The 21,216-nt window shown below is 39.4% G+C and overlaps 1 protein-coding gene across 1 annotated transcript in view; it reads right to left on the bottom strand.

Annotated features, from left to right (window-relative positions):
* The window catches only part of RALYL (RALY RNA binding protein-like), an 825,421-nt gene that overhangs the window by 116,396 nt on the left and 687,809 nt on the right, over positions 1–21,216 (bottom strand). Inside the window, exon 4 of the mRNA XM_010846211.1 lies at positions 16,559–16,591. Within this exon, the coding sequence (XP_010844513.1) occupies positions 16,559–16,591 (33 nt within the window). The remainder of the gene's footprint in view (positions 1–16,558; positions 16,592–21,216) is intronic.

The raw sequence follows: 21,216 nt of genomic DNA, 5'->3' as shown, positions 1-21,216 counted from the left end.
GGGGGGTGGGGGGCGGGGAGGCAGGGCAATTCTCTGCAGGTCCAGATCCTGGACTTGGTACTCCCACCCTGGATACTGTGACCAACTCTTGGCCTGGGAGCCAAGACACTGCAAGTATTGCAGCATGGCAAAAAAAAAAAAGTAAGAAAACAGATAAACAAAACTCAAACCAAAGAGCAAAAACAAACAAGCAGTAATAACAACAAAAAACAAAGAATGCAGAAAACAAGAGAACAAACAAAAGAACTCTGAAATGAAAACAAACTAAAAAACAGAACAGGGAAAGAAAGCAAACTAAAAAAGGTAAACATAAAGAAAATACACAAAAATTATTTTAAAAAGATCAAAACAAAACAAAGAATAATAAGAAAAAACAACAAAAAGTTAATGTAGAAAAATAAAAAAATATATTATTTTTAAAAGAAGAAATATATTAAATAATAAAATACAACCCCCACCACAACAGAACAAAATGAAACAAACAAAAATAAGAGTAATAATAATATTTTCCTGGGGCCTCCGCCATCAGTGTCCCTGCCCCCTCAGTGGACCACAGCCAACCCCCACCTCCCAGGAGGCACTCCAGTACCTCTAGGTAGGCCCCTGGGTCTGTGGGTGCAACTCAGCCTCTGACCTAGCCCAACTCCCACGTGTACATGCTCCCAAAGTCCACTGCTGCTAAAATTAGATGAATCTCAGCTGTGGAAGCGTTTGTTGTCCATTCAGATACTCTTCAGATGCAGGATTTACCAAGCTTATGTGAAAGTGAAAATGAAGTTGCTCAGTCGTGTCCGACTCTTTGCAACCCCATGGACTGTAGCCTACCAGGCTTCTCTGTCCATGGGATTTTCCAGGCAAGGGTACTGGAGTGGGTTGCTATTTCCTTCTCCAGGGGATCTTCCTGACCCAGGAATCGAACCCAGGTTTCCTGCATGGCAGGCAGACGCTTTACCCTCTGAGCCACCAGAGAAGCTGATAGTGGGTATTTAATCTGTGGCTTCCCTTGTGGCTCAGATGGTAAAGAATCTGCCTGTAATGGAGGAGACCCAGGTTTGATCCCTGGGCTGGGAAGATCCCCTGGAGAAGGGAATGGCAACTGACTCTAGTATTCTTGCCTGGAATATTCCATGGATGGAAGAGACTGGTGGGCTACAGTTCATGGGGTCTCAAAGAGTCAGACACGACTGAGTGACTACGGCTTCTGCAGTTCTGGCATCTGTGGATTGTGTGTCTTCAAGGAAAGACTGCCATTCCTCTTCCTTAGTCACACAGCCCTTGGGCCTCAACTTTGATTTCGGGTCCAGCTCTGCATGTGGACCCCCCTGGGTGTCTGTCCCCTGCCCCGGTGAGAAAGAGTGAAAGCAGCAGCTGATGGGGGCACACTTACTCGCTCAGGCTAGGAGGAATAAGGCAGCCACAGCTGGGGTCTGTGTGAAGTGCCCGCAGTGGCAGCGACGGACCGGAAGTTGCAACAGACTGCGGCGCACTCTTTCCGGTGCGAATCCCTCCCACGATCCTGGAGGCTGTGTGGACTGAGGAGGCCTTGGCCTGAGGTGCGGGTGAGCTTGCTCAGACCGGGGCCTCTCCCGGTGTCTGTGAAGGCAGGGGGCTGCAGGAAGGGAAGGCATTGCAGTGGTGAGCCTGACCCTTCGACCGTGGCACCTTGCTTCTAGGGCGTCCTGGGCTTCTTCAGAGAACTTTCCTGGTTGGGGAGCTTCTTCCTGCCGTCCCGTCAGGTTACCTCTTCACAGCCGACAGCTGTCCTCTCCCTGGGTCTGCTCTCCAAACCCCACGTCTCAGGGCTCAGTCCCCCTCTGCGCCAAGAGACACACAACTCAGCCTGGGGCCTGCAGGACCGCAGTGCTGACCCCGCGTGTAGTTCTTCCTTTGCCCTGCCCTCCGCAGACCAGCTGCTGCGTTCCCCTCTGACCCCCTGGAGCTCCTGTTCTGCTCCAGCTGGTTTCCCTGCAGAGGGGCTTTTCCAAGTGTAGGGATTTCTTTTCACCTTCAGCTACCTGTCGAGGTTGATGGTCCCTTCCAATTTTTTCTTTTTTTCCTTTCTTCTGTCTAACCCGGTTGTGTGGGGATTTTCTTGTGCCTTTAGGTGTCTCAGGTCTTCCTTCTGCTAGTGTTCAGCTGCTGATCTGTGAGAACTCTTCCATTTGTAGATGTACTCTTGATGTACTTGTGAGTAGAAGCAAATTCTGTTTCCTCCTATTTTACCCTATTTTATCTTCTTTAGATTAGAGTTACCAAGCAATGTATGACATTAAAGATATCAGCTCATTTGCTTTATCCTCTTTATTAAATAACATCCTTGAACTAAAGGCTTAGTCTTAGCCAAGGCTTCTTAACTTATTGTGTTGAGGGAGTAGGTCTTTAATTTTAAAATTACCAATCCATCACAAATTGATGATTTCAGAAAATACAAAATCGAACAATTAGAGGTCACAGCAGTATCAAAAATGCTATAAAAGTTTCTAAATGCTTACTCCTCTTCTTTTGTACCTTAATTAGCCATACACTGGTCAAAAACAATTCATGGATTGGCATTGTTTTACTGAGATGATGGTGAGGAACACTCGTCTAGTCTACCTTTTTATCTTGCTTTGCACCTGGCAAGATGGCTTTAACAGGATTTTACACCGCATAAATTTCATCCAAGTATAACTGATTTGATATTCAGAACTAAGGATAAAAATCTTGGAAATGAAGTCTTGATTATAATGAAATGATATCATAGCAAACATCCACTTCTTGTTTTTAATGTTCGCTTTGAAAGTTTAAATGTTAAGCAGTTAACACTGCTCAACAATATTGTGAACTGCAGAATATTTTCATACTAGATATTTAAATCTAAATAATCTGTCACCATCCTTCACTTGTCATTGTCAAAAATAAATGTCTAAACATTTTACAAAATTCTCCAGCAATGGTAATTTGGTGTGATCTTTGCAATATGGAAGGAAAGCTCAATATTCAGTCATGACAGTAGGAAACTATTCCTGTGTAGTGCCTGGTTTAGAACAGCAGCTGACATTGTTATCACATAATATTTTGCACACATTCTTACAGTGCCCTTCAAATAATGAATTGATGCACTTATTGGAATTGAATGGCTGTTCATTATACAAAGGGCAGAGATGCTATAAAATCCCTTCTCACCAGCTTCAAACCAAAACCTGATGACTAAAGAAAATTAGGATTAAGATGCTCCAATTTATGGGGCAGACCCTTAATCTGTGACCTGGTGGGCTTACACAGAAAGTTGGAGAATTTAGACTGCCATGGGCCTACTGAGATTAATGTGGATAATCAAGGGCCTATGGTCAAGGAACACAATTTTAAAATAACTTCTCTAGAGACCCTCACTTTTTAAAAAAGGTTTTCAAAATTGTTACTATCCAGTTGGGCTATAACACATACTTCATTGAAATACCTCCTGCATGTTATGATAATTTAGCCAGTTTCTGAGAAAAATGTCTCATCAAGTATTTCATCTTTTATATGCTTTTTATTGAAGCGAAAGAGAGGTTATTGTCAAGGTTTGCCTACCACTGAGTCAAACTACAGGCACCATTATATCATCTTGAAGTTGAACATGGTCTGCAGGTTGTAAACACTGAGTTTTAAATGTGACCTAGTAAAAACTACACAAAAGAAATAATAAGGTTTTAAAAACATAAAATATTTGGGAGTTGGCTTTTCATTTTAAAATTACACCTTAGTTAGCATGCCAAAATATAGCTGTTCAGTGTGTTTCTTTTTTTTTTCCTGATAAGCTTTAGAAGTACAAGAAATGCCAGGCTTTTGCTAACATTACAGTTCAGTTCAGTCGCTCAGTCATGTCCGAAACTTTGCGACCACATGGACTGCAGCACACAAGGCCTATCTGTCCATCACCAACTTCTGGAGTTTGCTCAAACTCATGTCCGTTGAGTCGGTGACGCCATCCAACCATCTCATCCTCTGTCATCCCCTTCTCCTCCTGCCTTCAATCTTTCCCAGCATCAGGGTCTTTTCAAATGAGTCAGTTCTTCACATCAGGTGGCCAAAATATTGGAGTTTCAGCTTTAGCATCAGTCCTTCCAATGAATGTTTAGCACTGATTTCCTTTAGGATGGACTGGTTGGATCTCCTTGCAGTCCAAGGGACTCTCAAGAGTCTTCTCTCCAACACTACAGTTCAAAAGCATCAATTCTTCGGCTCTCAGCTTTCTTCATAGTCCAACTCTCACATCCATACATGACTACTAGAAAAACCACAGCTTTAACAAGATGGACCTTTGTTGGCAAAGTAATGTCTCTGCTTTTTAATATGCTGTCTAGATTAGTCATAGACAGCATATTAAAGAAATGCTGGAGCTTTTCTTCCAAGGAGCAAGCTTCTTTTAATTTCATGGCTTCAGTCACCATCTGCAGTGATTCTGGAGCCCCCCAAAATAAAGTCAGCCACGGTTGCCACTGTTTCCCCATCTATTTGCCATGAAGTGATGGAACCCAATGCCATGATCTTCGTTTTCTGAATGTTGAACTTTAAGCCAACTTTTCCACTCTCCTCTTTCACTTTCATCAAGAGGCTCTTTAGTTCTTCACTTTCTGGCATAAGGGTGGTGTCATCTGCATTTCAGAGGTTATTCATATTTCTCCTGGAGCTCTTGATTCCAGCTTGTGCTTCATCCAGTCCAGCATTTCTCATGATGTATTCTGCATATAAGTGAAATAAGCAGAGTGATAATATACAGCCTTGACGTACTCCTTTTCCTATTTGGAACCAGTCTGTTGTTCCATGTCCAGTTCTAACCATTGCTTCCTGACCTGCAAACAGATTTGTCAGGAGATAAGTCAGGTGGTCTGGTATTCCCATTTCTTTCAGAATTTTCCACAGTTTGTTGTGATCCACACAGTCAAAGGCTTTGGCATAATCAATAAATCAGAAATAGATGTTTTTCTGGTAATCTCTTGCTTTTTCCATGATTCAGCGGATGTTGGCAATTTGATCTCTGGTTCCTCTGCCTTTGCTAAATCCAGCTTGAACATCTGGAAGTCCACTGTTCACGTATTGTTGAAGCCTGGCTTGGAGAATTTTGAGTATTACTTTGCTAGTGTGTGAGATTAGTGCAATTGTGCAGTAGTTTGAGCATTCTTTGGCATTGCCTTTCTTTGGGATTGGAATGAAACTGACCTTTTCTAGTCCTGTGGCCACTGCTGAGTTTTCCAAATTTGCTGGCATGTTGAGTGCAGCACTTTCATAGCATCATCTCTTAGGATTTGAAATAGCTCACTGGAATTCCATCCCCTCCACTAGCTTTGTTTGTAGTGATGTTTTCTAAGGCCTACTTGACTTCACATTCCAGGATGTCTGGCTCTAGGTGACTGATCACACCATCATGATTATCTGGGTCATGATGATCTTTTTTGTATAGTTCTTCTGTGTATTCTTGCTACCTCTTCTTAATATCTTTTGCTTCTATTAGGTCCACACCATTTCTGTCCTTTATTTTGCCCATTTTTGCATGAAAACTTCCCTTGGTCTCTCTACTTTTCTTGAAGATATCACTAGTCTTTCCCACTTTATTGTTTTCTTCTATTTCTTTGCATCGATCACTGAGGAAGGCTTTCTTATCTCTTACGCTAATATTTGGCCACTATTGATTATGCTGTGATAACTGATTTGTTCTGCAGAGTTAAGCAGGAAACCTTTTGAATCAAAAAGTATTCTGTGTTTTGAAAATGTCATTGAAAATGTTTAAAAGGTCACAACTTTGATATTGAAGAAATAAAGATCAGTAATTCTTGGCTGGATGAACAGGATTTAATTGGAAAGTGAGGCTTTGAAACTTTTGCCGGCACTTTTATAATGCAAATCTGGGATTTGTAATGTCTCTGAAAGCAATAAATAACTTTTTATGTATTTTTCTGAATAATTAAGGGTATTATTTAGGCCTTCACGATGACGCAAATGAATATGAAACTCAGAAGAGAGCATGAAGTGTTAGTATGCGTGAAACTGGCAGCTGTTTAAAAAAAGCCTAAGCTGGATTCCATTCCAATGGCTACCGATACGCCGTATGTCTTTATGGACATTACATCATTTTTCCTTCTGTTTTCTTGTATTGAAAGAATTAATAGTATCTATAGTAGCTACATGAGAGTTAGTAACGATTCAATGAGCAACAAAAAATAAAAGCTAATCAATACCTTGAGCCCTCTATGGAAAATATTTACTGCTAGGGAATTATTTAGATAATCAAGTATGATTCAACTAGAAAGCCAGATTTAGGTGTATTTTATGGAGCTAAAAAAAAAGCAAAAATTTATTCTCTTCAAATAAGCTTAACTACTTTTCTTTCCTTTGAGCTGGGTTGATTTCAGATGAATGAAAGCAAAGCACTTTATTTTGCATACTTACTTCTAGTGAGTGATTGTGTTCAGGACAGAGTCCATAAGCACATAAGACTAAGATTTTATTTCAAATTGGATGAATAGCAGTCTCTTCATGCAGTATTTCTACATATGACATCTAAATTATCTGAGCCACCATTTCTATTTTATTCATAAATACACTCAGTAAACATATCTATCATCAATCAGATTATATGCTTACCCTTTCCAATGCGGCTTCACATTTTAAAAACTAATTCCTCAAAAACAGTATCAGTGGCAATATGGAAACAGTGGTAGTTGTGTTAGTTAACATACCTGTCAAAGCCTTAATTGTTTTGATTCCATAAAATCACTCGAGATTAGTTCTTCTTGTTGTGGAATTTTATGTATGCCAAGTTTAGCAATTTATTTTCTTATATATATGTATTTGATGTCCATAAATTTGCTTGGATAAGTTAGAATTGTGTGATAAAGACATGATTTTAAATCCTCCACAGATTTTGTCGTCTCATTAGATTTGCCTTTTAAAAATAATTAAATGGTGAAAATTGTAATGGCTGAGAGTTCAGATGGTGCAGTTAGATTGGTCAATATTATTTTTACAATTTTAACAACATTTATGCTAAACAGTCATGTAGCCTGTATGATACCAGATTTGTTGCTGGGTTGAATGGACTTAATGACTGAACAGGTGCTTTTTTTTTTCCTACATGTATTTATATCAAATGATAAATTAATTTTAAATGACAATTATGATCAAAGATCTCATCCAAATTTTGGAGAGAGGCTCTATATGATATATAATGACAACAATTTCAAAATAAATCTGATATGAATTGTGACATTTGGCTTAATGTGACACTTTATTATATGAACAAATTAGATGGTAGTGAAAGTGCTGATAGCACTCTTCTGAAATATCATCAGCTATAAAGTCCTGCACCACTGCTTTCTTTATAAGCAGAACTTAAATAAATCTATTTAATGATCCTATGTATTTTCTTCCCTCCAAGTAACACTATATTCCTGCCTGCTATAATCTGCAATTACTTCCTTTTCCCCAAGGAGAACATTTCACTGAAGCAGTAAAAGCTGTTTGAGTCATAATCAGCCTCTCTGCTTCCTAAGACATTTTTTAAATTGTAAGAATTGAGGAAGACTCTGATGACTGTACTGTTTTTTTAGTATTGAAGCATAATGATTGCTTCTTAAAAGTGTGTCCTGGAACCCATTCAAGACACCACTGTCAAAATATATACATACATGATTGATTATCCAATTTATTGGTGATATTGTGTATGCTATCATAGTGCAGTTTAAATGATTTTGACAAGTACAGAAGAGTGTCATCGACAAGTGCAGAAACAAATGATGGGTTTAAGCGTTCGAATGTTTTTACAGCATTTTACTGAGTGGCAGGTTGATAAATTAAAATTACAGTTGTAGCATCAGGCCTGAAAGCACAACTGCTTTAGATTACAAAAATAGCACTGTGGAAACTTTGTGTACTCTCTAGAGAAGTAGCCTGGAGGACCTTGGAAAAAATGAAACAAGTGCAGTTGCTAAAAGAATCATTAATTTTGTGGTAGCACAGTGTCTAAAAAATTTTTTAAAATAGATTTTTAGAAGAGGAAAATTGACTTTATCCCCTTATCCATTTTTCCCTGGAGACCAAGAGAAAATTGGATCCACACCATCAAAAGATAGGTTTTGAATTGGCCATTAGTGATCCCATGATGTCTGATGGGTGTATTTAAAGCTTAGAGGCAGTTTCTTGTTAACTCTTCCTTAGTTTCAGTGTTACACCTGGATTTTAGCCTGTCATTCTGTCACCACATCCCACCCAATTCAGTTGAACTTCCCTAAGATATCACTCAATCACTCACTGATTCTGATACTATTAAAGAAAATAATATTTCATCGGGCATTTCTTTTCCATTCTTTTTTTTTTCTTTGAGATTTGATTGTTTTTAACAAATGAAAATTGCATACATTTAAGGTATACAACATGATGTTTTGAAATTACGTACACATTATGAAGGGCTTCCCATATGGCCCTAGTGGTAAAGAACCCACCTGTCAATGAAGAGACATTAGAGGTGTGGGTTCGATCCCTGGGTTGGGAAGATCCCTTGGAGGAGGGAATGGCAACCCACTCCAGTATTCTTGCCTGGAGAATCCCATGGACAGAGGAACCGTGGTGTTGGAGAAGAAACTTGAGAGTCCCTTGGACTGCAAGGAGATCCAACCATTCAATCCTAAAGGAAATCAGTCCTGACTATTCATTGGACGGACTGATGCTGAAGCTGAAACTTCAATACTTTGGCCACCTGATGCAAAGAGCTGACTCTGGAAAAGACCCTGATGCTGGGAAAGATTGAAGGCAGAGGAGAAGGGGACGACAGAGGATGAGGTGGTTGGATGGCATCACCAACTCAATGGACATGAGTTTGAGTAAGCTCCAGGAGTTGGTGAAGGACAGGGAAGCCTGGTGTGCTCAGTCCCTGGGGTCACAAAGAGTCAGACATGACTGAGCGACTGAACTGAACCGAACTGAATCCTAACAGGTGAAAGTGATGTCATTCTGCTCAAGTTCTGATTCTTTTCAAGTCATGCCTGAGCTACTGCAACAGTGTTCTACGCGGCTCTGTTACAACCTCACTTTGGAGAACATTCTTCAGTTAAAAGCAAAACAGACAAACAAATACACATAACAACAATTCAAAGTGAAAAGTGAAGGTGAAAGTCTCTCAGTCGTGTCCAACTCTTGGCGACCCCATGGAATAGTCCATGGAATTCTCCAGGTCAGAATACTGAAGTGGTTAGCCTTTCGCTTCTCCAGGGAAACATCCCAACCCAAGGATCGAAGCCAGGTCTCCCTCATTGTTTTACCAGCTGAGCCACCAGGGAAGCCCACAATAATTCAATGACTCTACTAAACCCACAGAAGGTAAAGAAAGTTCTTTGCATTAGTATAATTTCTCTGCAAACAACCACTAATTTACCCCGCCAATCTTAATCTCTCCTCTCTTTTCACGAACCTTCAAGTTTGCTGGACTGGGGTGCCTGATGTGCTCGGTGCAGTCAGTTCTCCCTGCTGCCAATTTTTCCTTCCAGTTCCTTCTTCTGGGGACACTATTCTTATTACTTCTCCATTGAATTCTTAGTTCACATGGAGGATAGACTCAAGTTCTACTTTTTGTTTTAAAAATTCTCTGGACAATTTGGCTAATTTCTTTAATGTCTCAATTCCTAGATCAAACATTTTAATCCCTAAGTGACTGACCAACACCAATCATTTTACAGTAGTCTATGATTCTCTTGTTTACTTTTTGAAGCTCTTTTATAATTATCCCTACGGTGGTATTGCTTTCCTATTTTCATGCTCTTATTGGAGTTTTAAATACTGTACTTGTTATTTTATATAAATGTAAGCACATTCCAAAATTGTGTCCTGTCTTCATGCTATTTTTTTCTTGTCTATCTTCCTCAAAGATCTCCAGGGTAAAGTCCCTGTTCACGACTGTGCTGATTTCACTCTCTTCGGAGCTTCTTCTCCAAGAATCCAATTCCATTACCACTTTTCTAGAATATTCAGGCCTTTGGATTTAATTAGCTGGAATTTCTGCCATTTGGAAGAACTCAATTCTTTAGGAAAGATTTATAATATAACTTAGTTGTTGCACAAAGTGTTAATGACAAATGATATCTATTTTCTGTTTACTATATGTCAGATACTGTTCTAAGTACTTTGCAATATTATCTCATTCACAACAGCCCTAATAGTTATTATCTCAAGGGAGAAAATGGAGGTTCAGAGGACTTAAATTGCCCAAGGCACCTAGCTGGGAAATGACAGAATGGAATTTAAATCAAGGAAATCAATGGCAGAATTTAGTCTCTTAAAACAGGCAGCTATGGTATAATAATGTAAAGCACCAGTAAACACAAAGTTTCAAACAAAACATGGATAGAAGTAAACTAATGTAAATCTTTGACCTAATAAGAATGTCAAAGTGTAATAACATCTGTATAACACCAGCAGAAGTACACTGAAGCTCCAAATTCAGTTCCAGGACTGCAAAGAAAAGGGGAAAATATTCCCCAAGGAAAATTATTTGACAAAATGTAGGTGTTGGCAATTATATGAGGAATACTGTTAGCTGCAGAGTCCAGAGGTTCAGTTCAGTCCAGAGCTTTGCTCTTTTGACAGTGTAAACTCCTTCTCAGCTGGACTTAGTAGAATAGGTCAGGGACTTGTCAGGGTTGTGGGAACTCCAGGCTTGGCTGGGGCATGATCGACTCACTGTTAAAGCCAGTGCTTTAACAGATAAATATAATAATTTTGATAATTTTATCCTTGATGTTTTTTGAATCTCTCTCAGCCAGGCCTGAGAGACAACACATTCTGAGCTATATTAATAAAAAATTTTAAATTCTTCTGAGTTAATTAAATTATTCTAATACAATGAAAAAGCCTGAAAAAAAAAAGAAATTTACCCATGCAGTAAATAGCCATCCTCCTAATACAGCTGCTGCTGCTAAGTCACTTCAGTCGTGTCCAACTCTGTGCGACCCCATAGACGGAAGCCCACCAGGCTCCCCCGTCCCTGGGACTCTCCAGGCAAGAACACTGGAGTGGGTTGCCATTTCCTTCTCCAATGCATGAAAGTGAAAAGTGAAAGTGAAGTCGCTCAGTCGTGTCCGACTCTTAATGACCCCATGGGCTGCAGCCTTCCAGGCTCCTCTCTGTCCATGGGATTTTCCAGGCAAGAGTACCGGAGTGGGGTGCCATCGCCTTCTCCATCTAATAAAGCTACTTAGAGGAAAATTCATCAACTGAAAAGTTGGTATGATTCAAAATTTCGATTCTAAAATACAACTCATGAAAAGTTTTCTTTGAAGAAGGTTAACTTCATGCTAAAGAGATAAGAAGAAACAGTTCACATGGGAATTTTCACTTAGTGCCTCGAGTGTACTTTCAAGTGGCTCAGTGTCTGCAAACTGTCGACACAGCTCTTGAAGGGAATTCATGCATCGTCTTGACATGTCCTTTTACTCTATGAATCTCAAATGTCAAGTGAACAGGAGTTGCCTTTCCCCTCATCTCTTTCTTCATTAAAAAGCTGTAAAACTTTTCTAAGGCAAGACGTTTTAAACTAAGATTTATATCTTAGACTTTTAATTGGGACCATCACCGGGTTCTTACTCACTTTGCTGAACGCAAACTTGGCGTCTGTTCTCTCTCAGTTGATTTCCAAAATCAGAATCTAACTGATGCCACATACAAGAAAACATTTGCCAGAAGAGTTTTCTAAATCACTCTAAAATGTAATGTTTTGAGGATCAACAGACTATGAGCCATCTAGCACTTTTTAGCACTCAAGCTAAGCTTTGTTCTAAATACAGTTGATTTTTCTTTTTTACTATTGAGAGGTGAGTGAGATAGGAAAATACTTGAATTTTTGAATCTATTATTTAAATTTATCATATTTATAATAAAATGTATTCTATGTGATATATTTTAATCAGTTTACATATGTAATGCTTGTCACATATAAACTATATTAAATATAGTATTTAATAATTAATATTTTAAATATAAAACATTTTATTTTTCTATAACAAAATATTTATTAAATACCCCAACCCTAGGTCTAGGACAACATTGGAACGAGCTTTATGCCCCTGAGCATAGGTGCTGTGCTCCCTGTGAACCATGGTGACCTCCATGGCACATCTTCTGTTGTCTTTACATCTACCCTGGTCTCTGGTGGACAACTCTAGATCAATGTGTCCACCTCCGCCGTACACATCCAAGACAGGAAGAGACCCATGGGAAGCTGTGTGAAGACTGTCTGGAGAGATTCCACCGACCTTAAATGTCTGCACGAACAACCTGTGACCGTTTGTACAGACAGGACGAGGGAGGCTGCAAACCATGTGGACGGTGGCTGCAGGCCTGGCTGGTACCAGAACCGCCTACATAGCTTTGGAAAATACTGCACCTACTGCCCTCCCTGGAGAAGGCAATGGCACCCCACTCCAGTACTCTTGCCTGGAAAATCCCATGGGTGGAGGAGACTGGTAGGCTGCAGTCCATGGGGTCGCGAAGAGTCGGGCACGACTGAGTGACTTCACTTTCACTTTTCACTTTCATGTGCTGGAGAAGGAAATGGCAACCCACTCCAGTGTTCTTGCCTGGAGGATCTCAGGGACAGGGGAGCCTGGTGGGCTGCCGTCTCTGGGGTCGCACAGAGTCAGACACGACTGACGCAATTTAGCATTGACCTCCCTGAATTAACAGACTCAGACTCTGGGATGAGCCTTCATGTCTCACTCTAGACTCAAGTTTATTTTAATGTTTCCTAATGATATTATTTTACTAATATTTCACTGGTGCATATGAAAGTTCCTCTCATATCACCACACAGTTGAAGGTCTAAGATCTGAAATTTCATTTAACTTCCTTTCATCATTCCCTAACCTTCTTCCATAAGCAAATATTTCCTTGTGTTATAACTTTCTGTGACAAATTTTTCCACTGGAATCTTTAGCTTGAATTTATGTTTGTAATATTTAAATTTTTTATTCATAATTACTGTAACACATTTATCAAAGGAGGAATTTTGCTCCCTAATTTACATTAAGAGATGCACGTTAAAGTTTTATCAATATTTTTCCATTAAAAATTTAAATAATTATTAGTGTTCATCATTGAAATATAAAACAGAATATCTACACTCATGCTTATTCCATTTACAATTTTTATGTCAGAAAACCAACAAGGCTGTTTATTTAACTTATATTCAGAGCACATCATGTGAAATGCCAGGCTGGATGAGTTATAAGGTAGAATCAAGTTTGCAGGGAGAAATATCATCAACCTCAGATATGCAGATGATACCACTCTAGTGACAGAAAGCAAAGAGGAACTAAAGAGCCTCTTGATGAGGGTAAAGAGGAGAGTGAAAAACCTGGCTTAAAACTCAATATTAAAAAGGCAAAGATCATAGCATCCTGTCCCATTACTTCATGGCAAATAGAAGGGGAAAATGTGGAAGCAGTGACGAATTTTCTCTTCTTGGGCTCTAAACTCACTGAAGATGGTGACTGCTGCCATGACATTAGACGATGATTGCTTCTTGGAAAAAAAGCTATGAGAAACCTAGAGAGTATAGTATTAAGAAGTAAAGACATTGCTTTGGAGAGAAATATAGTCAAAGCTATGGTCTTTCCAATAGTCATGTACAGATAACAAGAGTTGGACCATAAAGAATGCAGAGCATCAAAGAATTGATGCTTTCGAATTGTGGTGCTGGAGAAGACTCTTGAGAGTCCCTTGGACAGCAACGAGATTAAACCAGTTCATCCTAAAGGAAATCAATCCTGAATACTCATTGGAAGGACTCATGCTGAAGCTCTAATACTTTGGCCACCTGATACAAAGAACCAACTCCCTGGAAAAGACCCTGATGCTGGGAAAGACTGAGGGCAGAAGAAGAAGAGGGCAACAAAGGATGAGATGGCTGGATGGCATTCACTGATTCAATGGACATCAGTCAGTTCAGTCACTCAGTCATGTCCGACTCTTTGTGACCCCATGGACTGCAGCACACCGGGCCTCCCTGTCCATCATCAGTTCTCAGAACTTGTGCAAACTCATGTCCATCAAGTCAGTGATGCCATCCATCTCATCCTCTGTCATCCCCTTCTCCTCCTGCCTTCAATCTTTCCCAGCATCAGGGTCTTTTCCAATAAGTCAGTTCTTCGCATCAGGTGGCCAAAATATTGGAATTTCATGAACTAGGGCAAACTCCAGGAGATGGTAAGGGACTCCAGGGAGGCCTGGAGTACTACAGTCCATGGGGTTACAGAGATTCAGACAGGACTTGGCGTCTAAACAACAGCAACATAAAAAGTTCCTTTGGTTTCTACATGTAAGTCAAGGGATAATCTGTAAAAGTAGAGGTTTATTCTCTGAGCTATTTCAGAGCTCTCTCATTGAGAGCTGTCAACAGTGATAAGAACAATGCTAAATCCTTGATCTAAATTTTCTGTTTTGATCTCCATTTCACAAATTAGGAATCTGAGGCTTGGGAGTTTACGTAACTGCAGAAACCAATAAAATAAGTTTATAAATGTCACAGCCTATGAAGGCAAAAGAAAATCCTATACATACTTCTGTACATAAATACATAAAAGTGCTTTCAGACTCTGTCAGGCAATGGACTGAAACATGCAATATTTAGTACTGATTTATTCATTAATATAAGTTTTACTGACTATAGAATTAAAATGAATGTGAGTAAGGTGTACAGGGCTCTAGAAAAACTCAATCGTGTATACTCACATGTCAACTGATACCACAGACAATACATCAGATTATTCGTTCCCTTTGCCAAGGGACTGGATTAATTCAGTCACAAATTTGAATCATGGTTCTCATAGTAGATTGCCTGTTGCCTAGTAGGCTCAAAAGTGTCCATTATGTTCATCATACCTCTTACTGAACAGGGTAAGGAGTGAGATTCATATATACTTTTGTATGGTCTTATTTAAAATCATTTTCTTGGAGGGGAATGGAGATATTTCACTATAAATCAAAATAGCCAGTCAGCAGGACTATTTGGGCTGCTTGTTTCACCCCACTTTATTTTAAGACATATCTAAGGAAAGCAATATATTCTTGCTGCCACACTGGTTTTCCATTTTGAGTAGTATTTGCTGAGTAATAGATCATTCTTTTCGGGAAACTTTTTCTCAGTCCTCTCATACCAAGTTCTAAACTTCTGAGACGTTTAAAACAAAGATTACTCAGGGTTTGCCCTTGTAAAATAGAAGTTTGCAATAAATGGGTTTTTGTCTCAAGTAGTCAAGAGAACGGGAAATGCGGCCGAACAACTGTGTCAAGTGAGGCGTGAAGAAAAGTGATTTCAGCCTCCGGACTTGAGGTTGGGACGCACATGAATTCAAAATTAAAAAGATCACTTTAGGCTTAAAGGTTTTTAACAATGGGAGCTGATGATGAATGAAGGAAGAAGCATGGTCTAATGATTTTGGGGGCCAGTCCAACTTGACCTTTCATTTTTCATGAAGTCCTCCAGTAAGGGCCTCTACTCCGTTTTCCTCTCCCAGAAGCCCCAGCAATTACTATGATTCTTCTGATTCAAATGGCCTCCTGAAATGCTTTTAGGAGGACTAGAAGGACAGAGGGAAGCGTGTTCAGTGAGTGCGAGAAATATTCAACTGCTGCGAACAAAGTAATGAAAGAAATCCAATGCCGTCATTGAAAAATGTGATGCCATCCCATGTTTCTGGCCTTGGCTGCTGACATGTGATTTTTTTTTTTTCCCCTCTTCAAATAACAGCATGATTTCTTCTGAAGTAGACGTCACATCTTCCAATGTTTTCTGATATTTTTAAAACATCCACCCTAATGCTGCAAAAGTCCTTTAGTAAGACATTTTGGTATGTTAGTGAAAGATTACATGGTAGATCAGTGAAAACATTTTTGCAGAGTCTCAATTAGCTAAACACCTAAAAACAGTACATGTGTATTCTTGTCAACGGTATATTATTTTTGGAACACGTTCTGTGACTCAGAATGATACTATCAGAGAGGGCAAGCATTAGTCTTACTTAATCTGCTCCAGGGTTCCTCAGCTTTGTGTTTAAAGAAGCAGTCAGTGTAAGCAGTGGCAAAATAAAAGTGAAATGACAGACGGGAAAAGATAAAGATTTTGGAGACAGATTTAGAGGAAAAGGGGAAGAAACACTGACTGGGGTAGATGAAATCCAACAGTACAAAAATGAGCAGAGTGATTAGGAAGAGTGAGCTGTGGTTCAGAGGGATTTTTAAAACCATCAAACCATACCTTCATCTGATGAGATAATCACTGTGAACGTTTTTTTAGCTCTTATAGAGGATACAGGATCTCATATACACTGGTTAGTTAAATTTCTGAGACCACAAAACAGTGGTCTCAAGGAGCATTTTAGTTGTCTTTTAAAGGTAAATAGCCACATTACTGAGGAAACGATGCATCGGTGGCAGGTTATGACCTTGAATATGGGGTTTGATGACTGAAAACATTATCTCAGAAGACCTTGTTAATTTGAATTAAAGATGTTAGAGAACTGAGATTTTGAAAATTTAGACATATACTCACCCAACTGACAGGAAAGGCTCCTTTGATTCAAGTCTATGAAAAAAACATGAAAAACTTATTTTAATATAACAATTTTCTATTTTACATGAATGATAGAATTTTGAAAATTTTTCTTTTACTTGAATGACAGAATTATTATACTTGTTTGGAGGAAAATGCACAATTTCTTTCCATTAAGACACTGTAAATAATATATTAAGACCTAATCTAGACTAATTCAAATTCTATCTGGATTAATGCAGAAGCTAAATAAGATGAGAGAGACATGGAATGGAAATGTAGCATTTAAATAATACATTAAGATAATATTGTTAGTCTAACTCTGATTTGTACTTTCTACATTTACTTATTTCCTTTTTTAATAGTAATTTGTGGAAGTTTTAATACATCTGTTGATGGTTATGTAGTAGTGAAGCAATTTGTAACGCATTTGGTTAAATATAGACTGAATAATTTGTTTCCAGTGATGAAGAGAGAAGCAGCATACTGTTCCTGGTCATTTATTAGAAGCAACCCCAGTTAGGGCTGGAGGAGAGAAATTAGGGACTCCTGCCTCCTCTGTGTTTCTTAAGAGCCGGTTGTTTTTGTGCTTCCTAACACATTGAAGGAGAATTATAATCCCGAAGCTTCCAGCTACTTGTGGCATCTTGTGCAAGCCGATTAAAAACCTTCTGGGGCTTGCTTTTTCCACTATAATACAGGCTAGGATTTGCTCCTAGCTAATTTTATGATTTCATAAATTAACTATTTGTGAAAGGTAAATGAATCAGGAAAGGATCTACTTCTAAATATTTCCTAATAATAGCTATGGAGACCAGCTACTGGGTGTATACTGACCACTTCATTTTCATGTAAGCTTTTCAACTTATAATTATGGGGTAAATATAGGCAAATATTGAGGACATTTTAATCTAAACCCCAGTGTTTAAAATTTTTGAGAAACTTTCATCTTTTAAACTATTTTATTCATAAATAGTTATAGGAAAATGGCAAGAAATTTAATTCTGCACTAAAAATTCACTGATCATCAGATGATTGTATTTTGACATGGACAGCTAAAGGGACTATTTTAGAATTAAGCCAAATATCTTTACTTTTCTACAAGTCTAAACAATGAAGACAATAATATCATTTTGGTCTCTATTTCATTCTGTATATATAAAAATGGCTTATTAGAAATATTCCTTGTCTGCTTACTGGATGAGCTCACATGGCTCTCTGCCTAAAGCCTTGCTGCTTGGTGAACAGTATTATAGCAGGAAGGGACTCTTTTAGGGAGCAGGCACCCTAGGGTCCCTTTGAGCAGCAACACTTAGGAAAGAAACAGAGAAAATCAATTGCTGGTGTTGAGTTGGAGACATATATTTATGAAACTTTTCCCCTTACTGAATTCCAATATTATTAAGACTTCCACGTAAGTTATTGGTCATATTATATGCTTGTTTCCCCCATATATTTATGGTATGGATAGGCAAACAGATCTAAGAGAAAAACATTGAGGATAAACAATGAAATATGTTTGTTTGTTTTATAAGACATGACCACTGACAAATGATCAAAAGAAATTACCTTGAAGAAATAAGGGGGATTCTATATTATGTGATTCAGGAGACTGTTTACTTATTTGCAAATCATCACGATATCACTGCTCCCTTATTTTTCCATCTAATAATGCTTGAGAAATAGCAAACATGTGGGTATTAATAGAAGCCCTCCTTCCCGTGTTTGCCAATGATTCAACCTAACGTCAATCAGACTTCACTTTAAGTGTGTTATTTGCATGTGTAAGGTACTCGACCTTACAGAAAAACATCTACTTCTGCTTTATTGATGATGCCAAAGCCTTTGACTGTGTGGGTCACAATAAACTGCAGAAAATTCTGAAAGAAATGGGAATACCAGACCACCTAACCTGCCTCTTGAGAAATCTGTATGTAGGTCAGGAAGCAACAGTTAGAACTGGACATGGAACAACAGACTGGTTCAAAGACTGGGAAAGAAGTACGTCAAGGCTGTATATTGTCACCCTGCTTATTTAACTTACATGCAGAGTACATCATGAGAAACGCTGGGCTGGATGAAGCACAAGCTGGAATCAAGATTGCTGGGAGAAATATGAATAACCTCAGATAATGCAGATGACACCACCCTTATGGCAGAAAGTGAAGAGGAACTAAAGAGCCTCTTGATGAAAGTGAAAGAGGAGAATGAAAAAGTTGTCTTAAAGCTCAACATTCAGAAAACAAAGATCATGGCATCTCGTCCCATCACTTCATGGCAAATAGATGAGGTAACAGTAGAAACAGCAGCAGACTTTATTTTTTTTGGGTTCCCAAATCACTGCAGATGGTGACTGAAGCCATAAAATTAAAAGACGCTTACTCCTTGGAAAGTTATGTCCAACCTGGTGGCTCAGATGGTAAAGCATCTGCCTGCAATGCGGGAGACCCGGGTTCATTCCCTGGGTCGGGAAGATCCCCTGGAGAAGGAAATGGCAACCCACTCCAGTACTCATGCCAGGAAAATTCCATGGATGGAGAAGCCTGGTGGACTACAGTCCATGGGGTCGCAAAGAGTCAGACATGACTGACCGACTTTACTTCACTACTCCTTGGAAAGTTATGTCCTACCTAGATAACATATTAAAAAGCAGAGACATTACTTTGCCAACAAAGGTCCGTCTAGTCAAGTCTATGTTTTTCCAGTGGTCATGTATGGATGTGAGAGTTGGACTGTGAAGAAGGCTGAGCACCGAAGAATTGATGCTTTTGAACTGTGGTGTTGGAGAAGACTCTTGAGAGTCCCTTGGATTGCAGGGAGATCCAACCAGTCCATTCTGAAGGAGATCAGCCCTGGGATTTCTTTGGAAGGAATGATGCTGAAGCTGAACCTCCAGTACTTTGGCCACCTCATGCGAAGAGTCGACTCATTGGAAAAGACTCTGATGCTGGGAGGGATTGGGGGCAGGAGGAGAAGGGGACGACAGAGGATGAGATGGTTCGATGGCATCACCGACTCAATGGACATGGGTTTGGGTGGACTCTGGGAGTTGGTGATGGACAGAGAGGCCTGGCGTGCTGCAGTCCATGTGGAAGCAGAGTCAGACACGACTGAGTGACTGAACTGAACTGAAGGTGCTCGGGTCCTGTCTCGTCTTTCTTCATTCCCCATGGCCTCAGCTGGCCCCATGCCCCTCAGTGCTGTGTGCTTCTTAGCACTGAGCAATGCAGATAGAGTGTGGAAACGCTGACTGTCTGACTGCTCTTTCCCTCTCCACGTCTGTTAGCAATGTTCAGTGGGTTTTCCTTTTATGTGCCTCTTATGTCTCTCATCACTCAGTTCCCAGGCTCATTCTCCTCCCCTATCCCAGCCTGGCTGGTCTCTCCACATGGAAACTCTTTGTTCGGAGCTGCTCTAGCTTGGTGCACGTGACTTGCACTAAGCTTCCTTCCATGCTGCTGCCCACCCCACTTGTTTAGGGGCTGCACTGTGTCATTTTCCTTACAGGCGTCCTGTGCATGTTAGTCACTCAGTTGTGTCTGACTCTCTTGCGACCCCGTGGACTGTAACCCTCCAGGCTCCTCTGTCCATGGGGTTCTCCAGGCAAGAACACTGGAGTGGGTTGCCATTAACAGAAGCAAGACCCACCACTTGCCTTTCCCTGTGTGATAACTAAAATGCCGAATTCAGAATGTGTTTAAAATAATTATTGATTGATTTCTCCCTTTTTTCCCTGAAGGTTTCATATAAATAGCTGGTGGATTGGAGCATATAAGGTACATATGTTGCCCCCTGACCCCAATGGTTAACATGGTTAGTCTTACTAGTTAGTTACCTTCTTCCACTTTCACCACATCACTCACCACTTCAACTATCTCCTTCCAAGTTCTCAACCGAAGATCTCAGAAGAGAATCCAAAGTTTTCAAAATGATGCTGCACAGCATTCTGACTGATGTGCTATAAACCAAGGGTGTACAAATCCTGCTTACCACTTGGTTTTACACAGTCCACAAGCTAAGGGGTTTTTTAAGTTTAATGGTTGGAAATAGCAAAAGAAGAATATTTTGTGAACTTTTGAAAATTCATATGAAATTCCAGTTTCAGTGTCCATAAATAAAGTTCATTGGTACACAGTCATGCTCATTCATTCATATATTGTTTAAGGAGGTTTTGTGCTATAATAGTAAGTTGAGAGTAGTTGCAACAGGGTCTATATCTTAAAATATTTAATATATGATCTTTACAGAAAAAAAGCTGCCATTAGATGAAAAATGATACAGTTGGAAGGAACTGGAAACAACTCAAATGTGGCACTCTTTATTTTGATACAGACTTCAAAGTTCAAAATAATTTGCATTTCTTCTCTATAATACCAAGTCAGTCTCTGAGCCTAGTGAAAGAATAATTCTAAAATACAAATTTCATGTTACCACCTTTCTTGATAATGTCACTAACCATAGAAAGATGCCCAGACTTTCTAGCTTGCCATTTAAAACCTCTTCACAAACACGCCCCGTATCAACTTTTCTTGTTTTTTTTTTTAAATCATTTCTCTTGCCAACCATATTATTCCAAGAGATTTGTCTATTTATAGCCCAAACAAATCTGGTTTAGCCCTGTTTTGGTGTAATTTCTGCTCCTATACTGGAATACTGTT

Source organism: Bison bison, unplaced genomic scaffold (assembly GCF_000754665.1).
Source record: "Bison bison bison isolate TAMUID 2011002044 unplaced genomic scaffold, Bison_UMD1.0 scf7180017864233, whole genome shotgun sequence".
In the NCBI taxonomy this organism is placed as follows: Eukaryota; Metazoa; Chordata; class Mammalia; order Artiodactyla; family Bovidae; genus Bison; species Bison bison.
This window is presented reverse-complemented; position numbering and strand designations above follow the sequence as displayed.